This window comes from Heloderma suspectum, chromosome 2, assembly GCF_057233095.1.
Source record: "Heloderma suspectum isolate Gila_16-S chromosome 2, 16-S_ref, whole genome shotgun sequence".
Taxonomy (NCBI): Eukaryota; Metazoa; Chordata; class Lepidosauria; order Squamata; family Helodermatidae; genus Heloderma; species Heloderma suspectum.
The window spans coordinates 4411616-4431391 of NC_139459.1; the positions used below are offsets into that span (position 1 = coordinate 4411616).

The window sequence follows — 19776 nt, forward strand, 5'->3', positions numbered from 1 at the left end:
GGTATAACAGCGTCGGCTAGAAACGGATCGGATTCAAGGCTCAGGGCCACGCTGGGTTAAGTGAAGGGCCCAACCCTCTTTCATGGCGATCAGCTCCCCAGAGCCCAGCCTTCCCACATGTCAGTCCTCATTTGCCAGTGGAATCCTCCCAGACACACGGGCAGCTACAGTCTGTCTTGAAGGAACGCCACCGCCATGCAATTCTGGTTCCACACAGCAGATGGAAGAGATGCTGCGACATCCCACATTCTCCACAGCTCTGGAGGATTCTCCCCATACACCAGGGGTGGGCAACTTGTGGCCCTCCAGATGTGGTTGAACTACACCTCCCATCAGCCGTTTTCAAAATGTTCCTGTGTGTGCATAAGGGCAGAACATTATATCATAATAAGGTTGGGGGTGGGGAGATGAACCGGTGAACTAGATGTGGTTGCACGGATACTTCATGGAGGACAGGGCTAGTGGCAATGAGCTAGTAGCCATTAATAGCAAAATTGAACTGCTATGTACAGCAGTTCTACACCTCCGAGTACCAAATACTGAAGACACAGAACAGGTTAGTGCCGTTACCTTTCGCTGGCTGTCTCCAACCTGGTGCCTTCCAGGGGTGTGGACTGCAACTCCCATCATTCCCGGCTGGCAACTCCCATCATTCCCAGCTTTTGCCCTCTGGTACGTTTCCCAGAAGCACCTGGCTATTGCAAATTGGATCGGATGTGGACCACAGAGACAGCAGCTGCTGCTGGTACATTACCTATAGAGGGACCTTTGGCTCCAGGACCTCCTGCCCCTTGGGACTCACTTTCCTGGGGAGTAGGAGTGTGCTTTCACACATGACACTAACACCACATTTGAGCCTCTCACAGTTTTTATGCATGTGTGAACGTAGTCAATGCAGGGCAGAGCGTGGAAGGCATTTTAAAGCTGAAAGTATGTTCCAGCCAAAGCAAGTAGGAAAAAGGACTGCAATTAAAAACATCTGTACGAATTGCAAAATGCTTCAAGCAACTGCTGGCGCGAACAGCCGTAGAGTGTGGCAAGATGTTCCACGCTTTCCGTTTCCAGGGACGGATTGTGGATGTGTCTGTCAAGACCCACAGGCCCGGTCTCTCTCTCGCCTTCCGTCTGTTGGACTCCCAAACTCCTGCATTTTACGGCATGTGTTGCGCCTCCACCACTCTCGCATCCACAGCCGCGCCACGTCCCCCCGCACCTACTGCAATGCAAACACCCCTTCATCCCTTGTTACTCTGGCCTCTCCCCCCCCCCCCGGTTGTCTTTCCCATAGGTAAAATTTAGATTGTAAGCTCCTTGCAGCCTCGTCTGCTTCTGATACTTTGTAAAATGCCGCTGATTGTGCTGTGTAAATAATCATATGATGATCAGGTAACGACCTGGCCTTGTTTGATGGCTGGACAGCCCCTCCACTATTTTCTGGTGCAGGAAAGGCTGCCTGAATGATCTCTCTCAGTGCCCATCCTGAGAGCAGATGTGCCATAGTCCCACCCCTGCCTCACCTCCACTGCAGCGGAGAAGAGACCCTGGACAAAGAGCAGGCGCAGAACGACCTCTCTGATGCAGGTAGGTCACGGTGCCGTGGGCTTCAAAGTTCAGGTGGGGCTTCCAGGAGGCTCAGAGCAGCAACCGCCGCTGCAAGGGGTCCACAATGCATTTTCCCTAAAGATGGCGACCCTCGGAAGATATTCTGCCAAGGCTCCGCTTGCTTTGTGCATTCGAGTCAGAGGGCCTTTAAAGAAATGATAAATTGCCAGAAAGGCTGTTTCGGTGGAAATGGCTGCTTTCCGCATTATTGACCCAATCAATCACAAGCACAAATGTGTCTTTTGTTTTAAATCAGAAACAAAAGGCAGCTCTTAGCATCGCTTGAGAGTAGCAAGTGGGGGGGGGGCTCCCTCTTCGCCTTGGTCCCCCAGCTTGCCTTTTCTGGGCAAGGCACAGAGCTCTGCACACGCACAGCACTGTCCCCGCACAACCTGTGCGGCTTCCTCTTCCAAGCCTTTCGACCTAACCAAACCCCCCCACGGCTACGGCGGTGATGCCGGCTTCCCCGCCTTCTCCCCAGAGCGTCTATCACAAAGGTGCAGAGCCTTAAGTCTGGGGGGCCAAACGTGGCCCTCCGGGGCCCCTCCCCTTCCCCTCTCTCCCTTAAGTACCCATCATTTGGGGGCTGCCCACGCGGTCCCCCCACCCCCAATTCTCAGCGGCCGGGACGCCTCCCGCAAGGCGGAGCGCTCCGCAGAAATAAGCCGGCATTCTGGCCCCGCCCCTTCCGCCGTGGCCCCGCCCCCGCTGGAGCGCGGCCCCCACGAGCCTCTCCGAAACGGAATCCGGCCCGCGGGCGGAGAGGCGTCCGCGCCCCACCTCGCGGCCCCAATCGCCGCGCCTGCGCTCAAGGGCCGCGTTCCGAGCTGCTCGCGGCGCCGGGGGCGCCGGGGGCGCCGGGTGGCCGCGCCCCAGCGGAGCTGCGGCGCGCGCCCTCGGCCGCCCCGGGCCCCTCCCCGCGGGCGCCCGCGCCAGAGCTCGAGCTCCAGCGGCCCGCGGGAGGCCCCGCCCGCGCCAGGCCTCCGCAGGCGCCCCGCCCCGCCCCGCCCCGCCGCCGGCTGCGGGCCGCGTCCCCACGACGCCCAGCCCAGCCCAGCCCCGGGCCGGGCGGCTCGCGCGCGGGCGGGGCGGCCAATGGCCTCCCCGGCAGCCAATGGCGAGGCGAGGCGAGGCGGGGCGGCGCGGCGGGCCGGAGCCCAGCGCAGGCGGCGGCGGGGAGCTCCGGGCCGGCGCTGCTGCACCGCGCGCGCGCCGCCCGCCCCCCGGCGCGGCGGCCCCGGTAAGTGCGCCGGACGGCGATGGCGAGCGCGCGCTCTCCGCCGGCGGGGCGCCCGGCGGCAAGCGGCGCAAGCGGCCCGCGGGCTGAGCGCTGGCCGGGGGCGCGGCGCGGCGGGGCGTTTCGCGGCAGCCGGCTGCGCGGGGCTCCGGCGCTGGCCTGGCCGCGGGTCCGGCCGCGCCGCCCGCGACAAGCCCTCCGGCCGGCGGGAGGCGCCTCGCCCGGCCCGGCCCGCCAGCGCGCCGCGCGCCCGGCGGGGAAGTCGCGCCCGGGGCTCGAGCCGTGCCTTCCCGCCTGGCGCCCCCGGACACCTCGGGCTCCTCCTCCCCTCAGCCCCAGCCGGCACGGCCAGGCTGCAGCAGCCTCCCCCAGATGTGTCGGGCTACAGATGCCATCATCCCCAGCCAGCTCTGCAAATGGCCATGCTGGCGGGGGGGGGGGGGGAGTTGTGGTCCAGCCCACCTGGAAGGCGCCAGGTTGGGGAAGGCGGTAGGTGCGCCAGAAGCTGCCTTTGACCAGAAGCGGCGAGGAGTCTTGGGGGCCCGTCAGAGACGCACAGTTTTATAACGTTTTTGGACTAGAGGCGGCTTAATCAAGTGTATGAAATGTTACCCAAAGATGGTGGAAATGTATGCACGGGCGAGGGGGGGGTGTAGTGGGGAATGGCGAGGTCAGGAGGACATGAGATGTACAATGTACAGGCCGTCCCGTGCATTAAAAGCGAACATGGCGCACCCTCTGAAAGTGGCCTTGCATCAGGTCAGGCTATTTGTGCATCTAGCCCCGCACTCTGTCCACTGCCTGGCAGTAGCTGTCCAGCTTCTCAGGTCTCTTTCTTTCTTTCCCAGCACCTAATTCTTTTTTAACTGGAAATGCTGGGGATTGAACCCGGGACCTTCTGAATTCAAAGCTTGGTTGCTACTGCAGAGCGGTGGCATTCCCCTTTTAGGGAGAGGTGGAAAGATTTGGATTCTCCGCACGTCGTCTTTATTGGGGAGGGGAAGGCCAGCTTTGTGCGGGGGGGAGCTGGGCGGTCGCCCAGGGTGCCAAGCTGCGGGGGCACCAAGCTGAGCTCAGTGGCTGTGTTCTTTGACTGTACTGTCTGCAGTGACCCAGGGTGGCAAAAAGCAAGTGTCGGCAACCGTTTTCCCCCCAGGTTCCACAGGTTGTTTGGATTCTAACTGCAGAAACTACGTTGCTCACCTGAATTCTTGGTAATTTGTTTAAAGTTTTCATAAAACAAGAAAATGGTATACTAGCGTGTAAGATGACACTGAATCTCAGCACGTAATTGTGCCTTGATAGGACCTCTCCCTGGCCACAGTGAAGTAAATACTTTACATAGTCGTGCATGACAGAACAGATACTAATCTGAGGCTCAAGCTGGCTGTAACATGCATCCCTGGGAGGCGGGCGGGGTGGGGCGGGGCTGCTTCTTCGCTGGGCCTGCAGCCCAACTGCAAGGGAGTCTGGACCCGTCACAGGCAGGGCTACTCTTTCTGCGCGTCTGGGCAGCAGTAGAGATCCGATTGGCCGGGCAGGCCTAGGAGTGGCCCAGGCCAAGCAGCTCTGCTGACAGAGTCTGTTGTGAGCAGGGGAGGCTTTTGGGAGGGGCTCCGTGGCAGAGCGGGTGGCCCGTTCTGGGCACAGGAAGGACTGCAGGCCTGCCCAGGAAAGGATTCGAGGAGGGCGCAAGTGAGTGAATGCCGCCAGACTTCCACGGGGAAAGGCACAGCGGTGGCGTGATGCCAGGCCATCAGAGAGGAATCCTTCCTTCCTGAGGAGTGGAGAAGGCCAGTAGCAGGCCCCAACCAGAGGACCTCTGAGGCTGAGCCCCAGGAAGCAGAAAGAAGCTCTGCCAGAAGGGGCTCGGAACTTGAAGTCGGTGCCCAGGAGAAGCACAACCAGGTCCATATTTCCTTATTGCCATGTAAGAAAAAATGAAGCATGCCGATCATTCTGCTTGACCCCGGGGCAAGGAGGAGCTGCAGGCGAGGATTCTCAGATGCAGTCTGTGCGTGCAATAATTCTCTCACATGGCCCCCAGCTTTGTGCACATATGCATGGCTCCTTGTAGGGGGGCAGCAGCAGGGCCCCCAACCTCCCACCTCCCTCAGGCCCCATAAACCCTCTGGGTGGCCCTGCAAAGCTGACCGGGGGGGCACCAAAGGCACTCCTTGCCCACGGTGCTATTTATCCCAGGGCCAGCCCGGGCGCAGGGGCACACAGGGCCCCAGTTAGATAAAAGCCACTTTAGGCCCTTGAAAGTGGTGGGGAGGGGTGGGCCAGTCGCCCACCGCTTTGCATGTAGACGGTCCTGGGTTCCATTCCTGGCATGTGTGCTTAAAAGGATCCCAGTTAGGGCTGGGAAAGACATTTGCCCAACTGAGCGTGTGGGCAGCAGCTGCCCGCCAGAGGGAATGATCGCAGGCGATAAATATCCTGACTTAGTCTGGCTGTGTTCTGTCCGTGGTGCGCCCTCCTGTTTGGGGCGCAGCTGGGTGAACGGCACAGCCTATGGCCCAGGACACCCACAGGTCCAGCTCCTGTAATCACACCGGCACTTTTTTTTAGTCACGGTGTGGAAATTTCTTCTGCTGTGACCGTCCTGGGCGGCACATCACGTTTCCTCCCTCCCTAGAGACACTTTGTACGGAGAGGATGTTGAGTGCCTGGCCTGGCAGCAGCACAGTACAATGGGTAGAGAGCTGGATCAAGGAAGGGCGGGTTCATGACACATGCCTTGCATGTGACATGGCCCTAAGCTAGTCGACAGACTAGCTCGGGATACTGCACTATATCTGTAATACAGGAAAAGAAGTTCACTACCTTGCAGGGTTGTTGTGTGGGTAAAACACTATACAAATTTCAAAGGTGTTTTTCAACATACAGCGTTTCCATCTAGGAATTGGTCCAGGGCGTGGCTTGCTTGGCCATTGCAAATACTGAGAACTCTTCTGGGCATAGCTTGAGTCCGGCTTTCGCCCCGTACACCTCAACCATGAGTAACCAAAGCCATCTTTTGCAGAGCAGGGGAAAAGAGGCTGGACCAGAGTTTCTAGAGCAGCCTTCCCCAGCCTGGCTCCCTCCAGAGGTTTCGGACTACAACTCTCGGCATTCCTGCCATTGGCCGTGCTGGCTGGAACTGATGGGAGTTGTAGTTCAAAACATCTTGAGGGCACCAGGTTGGGGGAGGCTGTTCTAGAGGCTCAGTTCTGGCATGTGTGAAGGGGAAATAAGCCCTTGTCCTCTTGCAGGGCAGGGATGAAGCTTCTAGAGGACCAGAGGTCACTTCCATGGTCTGGGCAGGTTTGAGGTCAGGCGCCTGCTGAACCACAGACAAAGGGCAGGGGGCACCTGGTGTCTCCTCTTAAACCTAGGAGGCTGTGGGTGTTCCTTAAATTACTCCAGGCATGATCTGCTGGGAAGCTGTCCTGCACAACCCCCGTGAAATGAATCAGGGTTGTGCAAAAGCACAGCAGTAAAGGGAAACTTCTCACTATTCATACCTTTCAGTTATTACTCTCCTGTATTGTAGCACATCCAATTTGCAGAGTGTTCGCCAATCATTTGTTGCTTTCCACAGCATCCCCAGCAAGCAGGTAATTCCTATACAAACCTTGCTAAGCCCATAAAAGGTGCTAGTTCACAAACTTTTTAATGCCTACCTTCGTTTTGAAGAAAGATGTATATTTATTCAAAACCCTTTTAAATACTCTCTCTGTATATATAGAGGGGCGGGGAGGGAGGGAGAGCTCTGAGTAAGAGTGCTTATAATTGTAAATCACAGGTCAGAAAAATCCTGATTTTTCTGGGCTTATATTTATTGTGGTTGGAGATGAAGGGCTGTGGGGTGAGGGGCAAAATTCTTGTTTGGGGCTTGAGGCTAAGAGGTGCCCGTCGTCACACAGTGAGCTTGTTGCAGAGGTAGCATAAAAAGACATTTCCCCAGTCCAATGATCTACTCGCTTGGACCACAATGATTTCTGGAACTGTTTCCCTGCACTTCGTAACCTCTTGACAAGGGAAATTCTCTGTTGCAATAAAGCACACTGCAGAAGCCAACTTGCTGCCACTGTGCCAATGGCATTACGCAGGAAGATGGCCAATCTTCGCAGCTCCAGCACCACTGACTGAGCCTGCTCTGTTGCAAATGTCCTGCCAGGCTCAAATAAAGAAATCCAGAAACCACCCATTTTTTTCTTGGAAAGCTTTCTAACGGATGCAGGGGCCTCTGTGAGCCAGCAAAGGGTGTGCTTGGATCTGGAATGGCTGTTTTCTTTTAAGAGAGACAGGAATGTTTTCCAGAGTGACGGAATCATTTCTCCTGGCCCAGATTCCCCTGTGCTGACCTGAGCCAACACTCAGCGTCCCCATCCTGCTTTTTTGTAAAAAACCGGGGAGAAGGTGAAATTGCAGGGAGAGTCTGTGGGGAGTAGCAGCAAGGAGGAAAGGAACAAGCGCGCTTGCAATTCCTTCAGGGATAGCATCACATTTAGGTATGTCGGCAGCTGCTTTTTGACCCATCCAGCCAGTATTTTCTGCTCTGAGGGCAGCAGCTCTTGTACCACTGAGCTATGAGACCCACACATGCCCATAGTTCTCACTGGACAGTCAGACATGTTCTGCGCTCCGAGGCCAGCCCCCTCATCTCCAAGCTTGGTTTCACAACTAATCTGACTAGGAAAAAGTTCCTTCCATTACCCGCCCCCCCGCCACATGCTCCTGGGTCCCTACACAGGGTTCAGTGACAGCTCCGGGTTCAGTGCTGTTGTGCCTGGACAGGGAGAAAGGAATTGCCCCAAGAAACGTAATTACCTGCTCCCTCCCTAGGAAGCACACCAGTGATGGAAGTTCCCCCGGATGCCTGCTGGGCCCAATGGATGGTCTGTCCAGGAGCCAGCTCTGGGCAGGCCTAACGGTGCTGCAGCCCCAGATCCAGCATCCCACCGGGTTGGACTTGGGGTGACCAGAAGTGCTGGAGAACAGGACTCCTGTTCCTTTTAACAGTTGCAGTAAACCAGCCTCTCCAGCCTGGTGCCTTCCAGATATGTTGGACTGCAACTCCCATCATCCCCAGCCAGCATGACGGGAGTTGCAGTCCAACACATCTGGAAGGCACCAGGTTGGGGGAGGCTGCAATAAACCTAAGGCAGAATTTCAGCAGGGGCAACCCATCTCCTTCGCACAGCTTTGTGACGTTATGGGCTGCAGCTGCCAAAATGGACTGGCATCACACTGGAGCGAGATCTCTGAACCAGCAACCCTCCTGATCCCCAAGTGTGGAAGTCTGTGGGCAAGCCACCCCCAAGCCGCCTCGGTGGCGGCTGTTTTTGGTCTGGTCTGTGACTCAGAAGGGGAATTGCCAGCCCTGAAACCACCTTCATTTGATACCCTCCAGAGGCCAGCATAGGTGCTCCAGCCCACACGTCCCCGGAGGAGATGTTTGGCGCTCACCCTTTTAAGGAGGGGCTGGCAAAAGCTGCTCCTGTAACGCCCCCTCCTGTGAGAAGGGATCCAGCGACTTCCCAGGTGAGGATGCAGGTGAGAAAGTGCGGACGCCTCGCCGTGTGGCTTCCTGTCCGTCCAGGGACTGTTTGGGTTCTTTTCAGGTCACATACAGGATATTTCTGTATGTGGGCTGCCCTAGGCTGGGCGGGACGCAAGGCAGAAGCCCCCAAAAGGGGAGGCGGTGGATCAGGACTGATCCAGTGTGAGGGAGCGGAGGACATGTGTGATGCCAGCAATGGAGCAAGATCTCTTCGCAGCCAGTAACACCATTCGCATAATGAATGGTGTTACTGTGGGACACCATTCTGTGTCAAAGTACTGTGTTACTTTTTCCCTCTTCCCTACCCATCCTCCTTTCTTTGCATGTCGTGTCTTTTTAGGTTGTAAGCCTGCGAACAGAGACCGTCTCGTTGAGCTGAGTGTAATCTACTCCGGGGGTCTTTTTGCCTGAGGAGCAGGATAAGCACACCTTAAATAAATAAATCCAAAGTGGGTCTGGGGTTGCGGCTGCAGGTGAAAGGCCAGCCTCTGGCCGGCAAAGGCTGCAGGTGACTGACCTTGAAGACCAGCCTTCCCTCAGTCTGACGTCCTCTAGATGTTTCAGATGACAATGCGCAGCATTCCTGACCCTTGGCCATGCTGGTGGAGGATGATGGGAGTAGTAGCACTATTCAGTGATTCTCGTCTCAGGTATCTGGAGAGCCCGCCGTGGGCAAGGCTGCGGTGTGCAACAGGTTTCCAGCGAGGCTTTGTTGGTGCAGCTTGGTTTTGGAGCCTTTGTGTGCGAAGCCGTGGGCTGGCCGCAGGGGTTGCTCACCACTTTCCGGCCTGCGCTTGCCGGTCAGCCCCTCCTGGTGGTGCGCGCTGTGCCTGCAGCGCAGGAAGCCTCGGGGCAGGGCTCCTCCCAGGGATGTTTTGAACCTGTGAGTTCTGCTCTGTTGAACGGATTAGAGACGCCTCTTTCCTTTATTCACAGCCCTCCCCTTCGTTCGTCTTAATTCATTGTGAAGTGCTTAGCCCATTTCTGGCTCTGGGTAGATGATCATAAGTGTAACTAATTGGAAGCTTAATTCTTTAGTTGCTTACAAGCTCATTTCCAACACCGACATTCTCATCTGATGCCTTGAGGTAGGCCAGCCAACATAAAGCGTTCCAGCCCCTAAGCTTACCTTCCCCAAAGGTGTTTGTTGATGGCTGTGAGGACCTGGAGCGTTATGCTTGTGCTCTGGCTCGCCTGATCTCTCCAGATGGGCCTTCCCAGTTCAGTGATGCTGTGAAATCCTAGAAGCTCTTGGTTTCCATAGTGTGTTTCTACAAAGGCACGGGTTCTCCAATCAGTGGGGGACTGGGGGAACGGGTTGGACTCAGCACCTTGCAGGATTTGACTCCTGCTGACTGAAGGAGAACAAAGACTGTACTGTCAGGCAGTGTCTCATGAATAGCCTCCTTGGAGTGGCCGAGGTGATGTTTCCTGGGAGATGGCTCTGCGCCCTCGGCTATTCCGGTGTCCTGGCCCAGAGGTGCCCGTTGGGGCCGCCTGGCAAAGCAGAGCAAGGCTTCTGTGCGTGAGAAGCTGCTCACCACACAGCCCCATTAGCATGAACCTGGATAGCTACCAGGACCAGGGAGGCCAAAGTCCTGCATTCAGAATGGATGAGGCCATGGTCATATGGTTGGCATTTTTGAGGTTTTGAAGAATTCCAAATATCCTGGAAAGCATAAAGAGAAGATAAGGTTGCAGCTTGTTATGCCTTGGGAACTGCCGGAGTGGAGGGAGGAGGGGCATGAAACTGATGTGGGGGTGCAGCTCCTATGCCCATCCCAAGTCTGAAACGAGTCAGAGGTTGCCCACAGGCTCCTAACAGCTCTTCAACCATGAGATCTAGGAACTTGCTTAAAGCCAAAGTCAACATGCTCAGGGTGACACGTGTTGACATTGTGTGAATGGTCAAGAATGCAGATCAGGTGGGAAAGTGGCTCAGGGGCAGAAAGACCCCAAAGTCTCCTCCCTGTGAGTGGGTGGCTTCTGAGATTCGGATGAGGAGCTGGAGGGCCATCAAGTGGCTTAAATGTTTGGGGTGTGGGAAGGGAGCGCATAGAGAGGTGTAGGGAGGAGCTTGCATGGCAGCAGGAAGGGTGTTCGGGGCGGGGGAGGCAGGCACCTGGCTTCCCAGAGGCTACGTTGTATTGTGGAGTGAAAGTTTCTTGGTGATCTGGCTTCCATAGACAAGTGAGAATTCTGGCAAGTGCAGCTTCTTTGACCCAGTGGATTGGCACTGCAGCGGAGGAAGCAGGGCCCCTCCCTATTAATGGCCTGATTCATTTTATTTTTGCAGGCTCCAGACTGGGAGACTAAAAGCCTGGCAGGGGCAGAGAAGCTGCCGTGACCCCCCTGCCGGCCCCCAGCGGGAGCCACTGGTGCCAGCGCTCCTGCAGCGCTCCTTGGCCACTTCGTCAGCACGGACCCCAAACAGGACCCTCCCGCGTGCTCGGCTGTGGCCACCGCTGGTGCCTTTCTTTCGCCTGGGGGAACAAAGAAAAGAACACTGGATGTGGAAGGAGGAGTGCCATCACTTCTGATGATGACCTTGACAGATGGGAAGCCAGCCCCGTCGGAAGAAGAGGAGGAGCGGACACATGACCGGGTAGCCTAGGGTGCTGGGCTTCCGTTTTTCTGTGTGAGGCAAGCCCCTCTGGCACCCCTGGGATCAGAACACGCCTTGAATGACTCTTGCGAGAGAGGAGAGAGGGGGAGCTGTGCCGCCAGCGAGGCTGAGCTAACTTGGAGGACCCGTCCTCGGCCAGGCCATCCCCAGTGCTCTGACGGGCAGCGGCGCACTTCGCTACCTCCCTTTGCTGTGCCCCAACTGTCGCCTCCCCCGCCTGGGGACCCACGATGGGGGCAGGCCTCTCCACCGGGGCAGTCATTGCTGTCGTCTTCAACTGTGTCATTGCCTTCCTCATCCTCATCCTCTTCCTGATCCTCTGTAAGGCCTGCAGGACGCCATCCTGCCCTGACAAGAGCCCTTCTTCCGAGACAGATGAGAGGGGGAATGAGGAGAAGTACTTGCTACAGCCTTGACCCTCTGGAGAAAGTGAACAAAGCCGTCTCCCCACCCACCCACCCCAATTTGATAGTCAAAGGTTCTGGAAGCTTCCAGACCCGTGTGGCCTTGTTTGCTGAGCACCTTGGGTTAACTGGTAGCCACTACGATCAGAGCTGAGTGTGCCGCCATCTTGTCTTGTAGACAGACAACGGTGGGGATCTCTGAGCAATGGCGGAAGGAGGCCCTTGTGGGAATCCAGAGGAGACTGGGTGGTGCTTCCAGTGGAGGTGCTTGGGACACAGAAATGAGCTGGGTTTGATCTCGCAGCCTTCCGGCTGGCCTTGCTGTGGCCTTTACTGCCTCTGCTGTGGCTGCGCCAGACTCAGAGGCTGGCCCTGTCAAGATGGTGGCTAGTGCGACTATGCAGCAGCAGCTGTACTTGGGCTCATCTGGAACTTTCTGTTCCACTATCCAGGTTTCGGCAAAACCTTGGGTGGTTCAGGTTGCTGTGAGGCGAGCAGGGAAATCTCTTCACTGCTGGCTTGTGTGGGCCTCACTTTTGCCTCTGCCTCTTCAGGGGCCTTAGGCCAGCCCAGTGGCAGAAGGGATGCAGAGCCATGTTTAAGGATTGGTGCCTTCCTGGAGACCAACTCCAGGCAGCCTCTGGGCATGGACTTCTGTGTGCCGGCTGGGTGGCGGGGAAGTGCGCACCTTCCCCAGGTGGGTGGGCTGGGCGCCCTCTTCCCAGTAGCTGATAGTGGAACCCGAGGGTGCGCAAGCCTGCCAGGCCCTTGAGGGCTGTTGCCAGCTGGGGGTGGCGTCGAAAGGGTGCGAGAGAGCCTGTCCCTGGGTCTCATGGCTTCTCTTCTCCCCCTTCCCTGGAGCTTTCTTTTCATCTCTGGGATTCCTGGACAGGGGAGGGAAGTTGGGATCAAGCCCCAAGGGGTGGCCACCTCTAGGTGGGCAGGTTGAGGCAGGCGGCTCTCCATGTAAGCTGGAAACGGCCATAGAAGGCAGGCAAGATATGGCGGGCAGGAAGTGCTGGTAAGTGGGGAAACAGAATAGGCTCAGAAGAGGAGAACGGCCATAAGCTGGAATGGCGGCGGCTCGGGGTGGCTTTGGGAACCCGCCCTGGCCGTGCCCTGTCGCTCCCCCTCCCCTGCTGCTGTGGCCAGTGGCACCAAGCTTCCAGCTGCAGTGAAACCAGGCTCCTTGCTCTGGCAGGGAGGAACCACGAGGGGAAACAAAGCAGGGTTCTCTGTCCAAGCTGGAGGACGTTTTGCAAGGTTGCAGTGCCCGGTTTCCTGCCATTCCTATCCTTGGAGGCTGGCCCTCCTGAGCACCCCACAGGCCTTTCCCTCAGCCCAGCCAGAGCCTCTGCAGTGGGAGCCTCTCTGCATTCATCTGGCTCTTACGGAGGCCAGATGCTCCGGCTCCAGTCAAGAGGGCCCTTTCCGAGGCGATGGGGAGCATGTTTTGCACTGGCTCTTGGCTGTTGTGGCAGCCATGGGTGGAATATCAAGGACTGAGGGCACTTGGGCACTGTGCCGTGGAGGGGGGGTGCTGTCTGGTGCCTGGGAACAGCACCCTGTCTCTGGCCCGATAGGAGAGCCCTGATGCGAGTCCTTGGAGGGCCAGGAGCAAAACGCCCCTGGCGTTCCATTCCTCTGCTTGATCCCTGTAGGCTCCAGGGAGTTAGTTGCACCGGGGGAAGCTGATGCAAAGGCCTGTCCAGTCAGGCCCGTTCCCCCGCCTCCCAGTTTCTCGTGGTGGCAGCATCTCGTCGAACCACCCCTCCCGCACAGAGGGATGGCTCCTTGAAGGGCAAGGCTTTCTGCAACCTTCCTCTCCAGCATTTGTGTGCAGTGCCGTTACGGGCACCTGCCTAGCTCTTAAGAGATCAGTGGTATCTCTCAAAGGCTGTTTGCACCAGCCCTTCCTTCCTTGGCCTGTTTGGGATCCTGGGTTAGGGTGCTTGGGTTCACTGCCCGTGATATCACAGTCGAGGAGGGTGGTGCTTTCTGCAAGAGGCATATGTGGGGGAAGCTTCAGTGTGTGGTTGGAGGCAAGTCGGACGGGTGTGTGTGGCTGGAATGGGAGGATCAGCCACTCCGGGGGAAGCAAGAGTGTAGGGACCGCATCTACCTGCCTCCTTGCCCCTCCAAGGTTCGGCCTCTCTCCCACCCTGCTTCTGGAAGCCTACTGTCCTGGCGGCTGAGGCAAAGCTGGTGGACTAGCCAGAGTCTGTTCAACAAGCAGGCAGATGTGTAGCAGGCCAAAGTGTGTGTGTGGGGGGTAAGGCTGGCACCCCAAAGCAGAGCAATTGCTAGAAGAGGTGAGAAGGTGGGGGTTCGAGGCCTGATCTGGCAGGACTTCCAGGGTGTGTGTGTGTGGGGGGGGTCCCTGGGGGTCTCTGTGGCTTCCTTTGTTGCTAAGAGGCAGAGTAGCTTGTCCCCTTCTCGTGCGAATGACTCCCCACTGGGTGTAACACATCCCTTCCTGACTGTGATTTTACCGGAATAATAAAAACTTGTGTCATCTGGAGCGGAAAGCTTCACGCTCTGGTTTGGTTTTTGGCTCCAAAGGAAACTGCTGGGCTTCTAAGGGGGAGGGAGAAGAGGCTGAGCCCGCTCCAGAGAACTGGCTGTCCCTGCTGGGCATCAGGGCAAGGGAAGTTGAGAACTGGGGAGGGCTTGATGCGGCCAGCTGTCAAACAACCTGCCCGGGCTTCCTCGGACAGGACATTCTTGGCAGGGCAGCTTTGGACCCAGGGGGCTGCTCTGCTTTGCCCTCCTCGGCCCTTCAGCCCAGGGGGGCTTAACAGTGCTACACATATCTGTGCCACTGCAGCTGGAAAGCCTTTGCGCACCAGCTGAAGGGTCCGCGAACTCCGGGCTGGGATGAGAAGGGCTCACTCGGCACCGCTGTCAATTCTCAGCTTTTATTCTCTGGATGCAAAACCCCAAACAAAACCTCTTTGTGTCAATCAAAAACCTTGGGTGCAGCTGTCCACACGGAGCTCCGGCTTCAACAAAGGGCGCTTGTTCCCGGAGTCTGGCGCGTCACGATCACATGTGGGGAGGACGGGACGAGCGGGGCTGGCCCCACCTCACTTGCTGGCTTTGGCCACTGGCTCCCTCACCAGGTTCAGTAGTTTGTCTAGCTTGGCAATCTCCACTTCTGGGCCTTTCTGAACCTCCTGGCCTTTCTTCTCCTGTGAAGACGAGAACGCAGCGGTTAGAGGCACAGCTCCTGCAGGGCATCTGCGGCCTGTTTGGAAGCTCCAGTTTGGGGAGCAATATTACATCTTGCAGTCCAGGCTCCACTGCAAGTTCTGCCTTTTGACCTCTACAGGACTAGACCGCCTCTCTAGGCCGAGCTAACCCATTTCTACTGGAAGGAGGTTTGGAATGGGCTCAGGGGTGCTGCTGCACATTTTGACTGCTGCACCACCGCTCCTTGGCGATGCTTGCCATGTGCACAGAGCCCCTCCAGCGAGGAGGGTCTCCCTCTTCAACAGGGGAAAGCGTTTTATGCAAGCTATGCAGCTGCTGCAGGGGAGCGGAGGGGGCTCCTTTGCGTGACAGAGGATTGCCAGGAATAGAGAAGGTGCGAGCATCTTCAGGGAGGAGTACATAATGCAAGAATTGGATAGACGCTCCTCTGCATCCATTAGGAGCACCACACAGTCAAGCGCGTGGGGCGGGAGGCAGAGTGGAGTGATGAGGAAAGTGGTTAGTTAGGTGTGCAAGGCCTGTTGAGTGAGAACATCACTTTGCATTCACACTTCTAAAAATATCAGAGAGAGTGTGAGCGGCAAGCCCAGTGTCTGTATGGAGCCAGACAACGCTCTGTTGCAGCTCTGGCTAGGGCACCATGGCATTTGCGCCTGGGAGCCTCTGTGCCTTTGCGCAGGAGCACGCGCTCATCTCCCAGCCCTGCTCCGTCCCGTCGGGGCGCTCTGAGAGATACCGCTCCTGGGCTGCTCATGCAGTTGAGCCACCCTGTCTCCAGGGCAGGCAAGTGCAGGTGTGAAGTTGACTCGGGAAAGGGTTCAGGCGTCCAGGGAGCTGGATGTCTCTTTTCCTTTGCCTCCAACGCTCATGACTGACTCTTCCCACTACTGGCACCCTAAGTGCGCCCTTCTAAAGGGATGGCAGCACTTACAGAGGAGCAGCAGCAGGTTACTGGCTCTGCTATTTAAAAATAAGATATTTACAAGGCTATATTTGCAAGTTTGCAGAAAGCTGGCAACAAGACGTGTGGGGGGGCAGGGAGTGAGGGAGAGTGCAGTTCGATTATGAGAGGTTTGTTTTGCTTCCCTAGCACATGCTGCCAGCAGTGTAGCTAATCTGCCATTCCTTTCCATAATCCTCCCGCCCAGTGGAGCGCCATGGATTCCAGCTGACTCATGGAACAAATGAGGGTTGCACACGGTCGGGAGTAATTCTCTGCAACAGCAGTTCTGCAGGAGCCCACAATGTAATTTAACCAACAAGCAGATGCCCCCATCTAGTATATCCATAGTTTCAAGGCAGAGAGGGAGATAAATAGAGGGAAGGGTTAAAGGTCGATCTTGATGATGGCAGCTTGGGGGGGGGACCCACCCCTCCCCCCACCCCTCCCCCCACCCCACTTGAGAGGACAGATTGTATCTACTGTGATGGGATTTGACAGGATTAGTGCTGGATTATTAGTCTGGAAGTTCCATTTTCAGGCCTTGGCATAGAGCGAGGCCCACGTGCGCCGTGTGACATGAGGACGCCTCCTGTGCAGAATGCCATCCAGGCAAATCGGTGGACTCAAAGCCACTGCTGCAAGGGCTGGATGGCGCAATGCACGTTTCTTTTAGCGTTTGACTATGGGGCGGCGGCTCAGAAGCATTTCAGAGATTACGTGGAGGCAGAGTTGAGTGTGCACTCGGCTGGCGGCTGCAGCGAAGCAGGCTCCCGGGAGAGTGCTTCTCTGAGGTTTGTGCTGACGAACGTGTTTGTTCCATTTGCATTTTAAGCTTACACTTAAAACGTCTTATATATACCTACAGAACGTAATCAGTGACAAGGCCTTAAACATCTTTCCCCAACCTGGCGCCGTCCAGATGTGTTGGGCTGCAATTCCCATCATTCTGAGCCAGCATAAATTGCAATCCAACACATTTGGAGGGCGCCAGGCTGGGGACGTCTGCCTTAAAAGATTGATTCTCTGATACACGTTAGCAGAACCAGCAGCTTTTGCTGATGCCCCCTACAGCATGGTGACAAGACCCTTCCACTTGAACCGGGAAAGCCCTGTTGAGATGGGCCCACACAGGCAGGCACATCACTTCGTCTCTCACCATTTGATGTCTCAAGAACAGATGACTCTGCTAACCCTGTGACCTGTCTCAGCAGAAAAGTTTTATGTCTGAGATCCTGCTGGACAACACAAAAGCTCCATTGATCTGTGGTGAGGGATCTGTGATGACTTGTTCATTCATGCTGCTTATCGCATGCAAGTCAGTGTGATGAGCGTGCTTGTATTGGTCAGCCCTGTTTCCTTTGCATCTGTACACAATGGCAAAAGCATGAAAAGTCTGTGGGCAGATCCTATTGCTATTATTATTGCCACAGTCCCCTTTCGATTGAGCATAATCCAGGCCCAAAGGCTGCCTGTGTGTGTATTTAAAAATGGAACATAGAGAAAAAATACATGCCAAAATGAGACAAACGGCTTATTCAGTGTTCTGGGCAGAGCTGTTATCCATGGGGTGCTTGCAGGGAATCCTGAGCTCCCCCTGCCTCGGCTTTTCTGAAATAACCATGGTGCTGTTGACATGCTTGCATAGCTAGCAATAAGGGACCTGGTGGCAGAGGTGCTCCTCGCTGCAGCCTCAGCTCAGTTCAGCCTTGGACTGTCAAAGAATGGAGAAAACTAAGGGGAAGACGACTAAACAAGCCACTTAGCCAGCTCAAATGAATTCCAAATGCAATGTCTATGAACTGATATGCACTCTTATGCTGCAGAAACTGGGGGTGGCTTTGAGGCCCATTTTCTTTGCCTGGAATTCTGGTTGCTCTCAAGAGTGGGGATTTTGGAGAAATCCGTTTGCAGGGTGGAGTTCAACAAGTTTTCCTAGGCTCGGCCCCCCCGGACTTCATTTTGATTCCTGCCGACTCAATCTGCGGCAAGTTGGGCAGTTTGCAGATTTTCCAGGAATTTTGCACATTTGGGGGGGGGAGGTTCTGCAATTTGTGCAAATTTGGCCATAATTTGCACAGATTACTTAGAAGTTTGCACAAATTGCAGAACACCCCCTCAAAACACACAAAACCAACACATACAAAAAAGCCCCCAGAATGTGGGGAACAGCCCACAGCTCAGTTCACAGATGCAGCACAAGTTGTCCGTGCCGCAGTACTCTGTCGAGCCCCAAAAGAACCAGATTTCCCAGCAATGGACATTCCTACTTGAGAGTTCTGGCTGATTTGGCCAAGTCACAACTAGACTGGTTGAGTTTTGCGGGGGGCTTTCTGCACAGGGTATAAAATTGTTTTCTGACAGGGCACAGTGCTTCTAACATAGCCCTCACTGGTATGTAAAGTCTGCCACTCTTGCGGTATGCCAAGAATGGCCACCCTATCATTTCTAGCACGTGGGCAACTGCAGCCCTCTTCCTTCCAAGATGGTAGGTCAAGGTGCTTCCCCAGACAGAAAGTCGGCGTTTGAGGCCAGGTGCCTGTTGTGCAGCACTGGTGCCACATTCCTTCACTGAACGACTGAGCCAGCCCCCTCCCTCCTCATCGCTGCGGTGCCAAGGCAGCTCGGGGTCCACCGGTAGGAGAGGCCACTTGGGTCTCTCAGGAATCACTCCCAACATTGCCGAGAGCATGGACGGCAGCACGCGTCAGCAAGGGCAGGCTGCCCTCTGCCTGAATTAGGCTTGGGGATTAAGTACCTCGGCGTCACTGCAGGCACAGGGATGCCTCTAACCTGCCCTTCTCCAACCTGGGGCCCTCCAGATGTGTTAGACTACAACTCAGCCAACACCTCCTGCCTCCTTTATGTCCAGGGAGCATCCCTCCTATTACCCAGGTCCCTCTGGGGGGTTCAGGTGCAGGGAGCCAAGGGCTTAGGAAGCCATGGAATGGAAAAGGAGTAAAACTGGTTCACAAGCAGGCTTGTCTTTCCTGTGGGCAGGATGTTTTTATTGCTTAGAGTTGCAGACAGTTATTCTGACAAAGCTGTGGTCAAGCCACGGAACAATGTTCTCATACCACCAGTATGAGAAGTCACGTTTGCTACTTCCCAGAGCTTAGCAGCTCCATCAGAGTGTTCCCTTGTACCTTGATAAGGCCTAGGGTTATGTCAGCCCCTAAGCCCCCTTTTTGCTTGTTTGGGGCCCTTTCAGGCCATAGTCTGTATGTTTGCCTTATTGTTGTGAGAAAAACGGATTTGATTATATCCCTCCTTCGGTTTTTGAGGTTGGTGCTGGCCATCATTTCTGAACCAGCTTTTGGGACTAGACGCCTAGCGCCTGAGCGGCATGGTTCAGTTCCCCACATACACACACACTATTTTATTTACTGGTGAGGCTCAAGCTTCACCACCTTTTTCATTTTAAAACATTTTCTTCGCTTTGTAGCTGGATTATTTTTTCTATCTCAACTGTGCTGGGTCTTACACTTTGAACTCTGGGACAGGCCTCCACTTTTCATCATGGTTACAACTGTATTTTCTCTGTAATCATTACATGTTTCACATTTTAGTTCTGCATGTGATTTTTTTTTGCACTTTTTTTCCTATAAATCAGTCATAATACTTCCTGTGTGGCATGCATTCATTTGTTTAACACATTGAGGGGCATTCACTGTTTTCCTGCTTAAGTTTTAAAATATATTTTCAAACATACTGAACTTTGGAATAGCCTTGGGTCAGCTCTGGTTACACACTCTTGCCCATTGGGGCGAGTCAGAACCTCCTTTTCACGACATAGTGTTGCTGTTGCTACTGCCACCACCAGTCAATCATTGACACAGGAGACAGTCTTTTTCTGAAAAAATTCTGCAGACTTTTCTTTATCCCCTGAAGAAGGCCTAAAATAAGAAAAAAGGCGGAAAAAATGTCGGGCTTCTTATGATAAATTCTATCTTGCATCCTGAGAACCTGTTTCTCTTCTCTGTGATTTACTTTGGATGCTCGCCTCCTTGTTTCCTAACAACTGAGAGACAGGTTGCATTTTTCCTGATGGTCATTACCATATTTGTTTTTAAAATTCATCTGATGGCATAAGGCTGTTTTGAACATTAATAAACATGTTGGCCATCATCCAGCGCAGAGCCAGGCATCTGCTAACACTTAATGGGGTTAGGCACACTAATGTATATGCAGGGGTATGCATGT

At 55.3% G+C, this 19776-nt stretch overlaps 2 protein-coding genes across 3 annotated transcripts in view; one reads left to right on the forward strand and one right to left on the reverse strand.

Annotated features, from left to right (window-relative positions):
- Nucleotides 1–2310: 2310 nt before the first annotated feature.
- ENHO (energy homeostasis associated) lies at nucleotides 2311–18730 on the forward strand. Its single transcript, XM_084832795.1, has 2 exons — nucleotides 2311–2842; nucleotides 10687–18730. Exon 2 carries the CDS (start codon nucleotides 11247–11249, stop codon nucleotides 11430–11432), a length of 186 nt encoding a protein of 61 aa, XP_084688921.1. The 5' UTR covers nucleotides 2311–2842; nucleotides 10687–11246; the 3' UTR covers nucleotides 11433–18730.
- DNAI1 (dynein axonemal intermediate chain 1) overlaps nucleotides 14325–19776 on the reverse strand; it is a 232862-nt gene continuing 227410 nt past the window's right edge. For both annotated transcript variants that reach the window (XM_084832793.1, XM_084832794.1), the window contains one exon: nucleotides 14325–14611. In XM_084832793.1, the coding sequence (XP_084688919.1) occupies nucleotides 14507–14611 (105 nt within the window). In that variant the 3' untranslated portion in view covers nucleotides 14325–14506. The remainder of the gene's footprint in view (nucleotides 14612–19776) is intronic.

What these genes read in the sequence shown, in the direction of transcription:
- ENHO (XM_084832795.1), top strand. Translation starts at nt 11,247, where the DNA reads ATGGGGGCAGGCCTCTCCACCGGGGCAGTCATTGCTGTCGTCTTCAAC.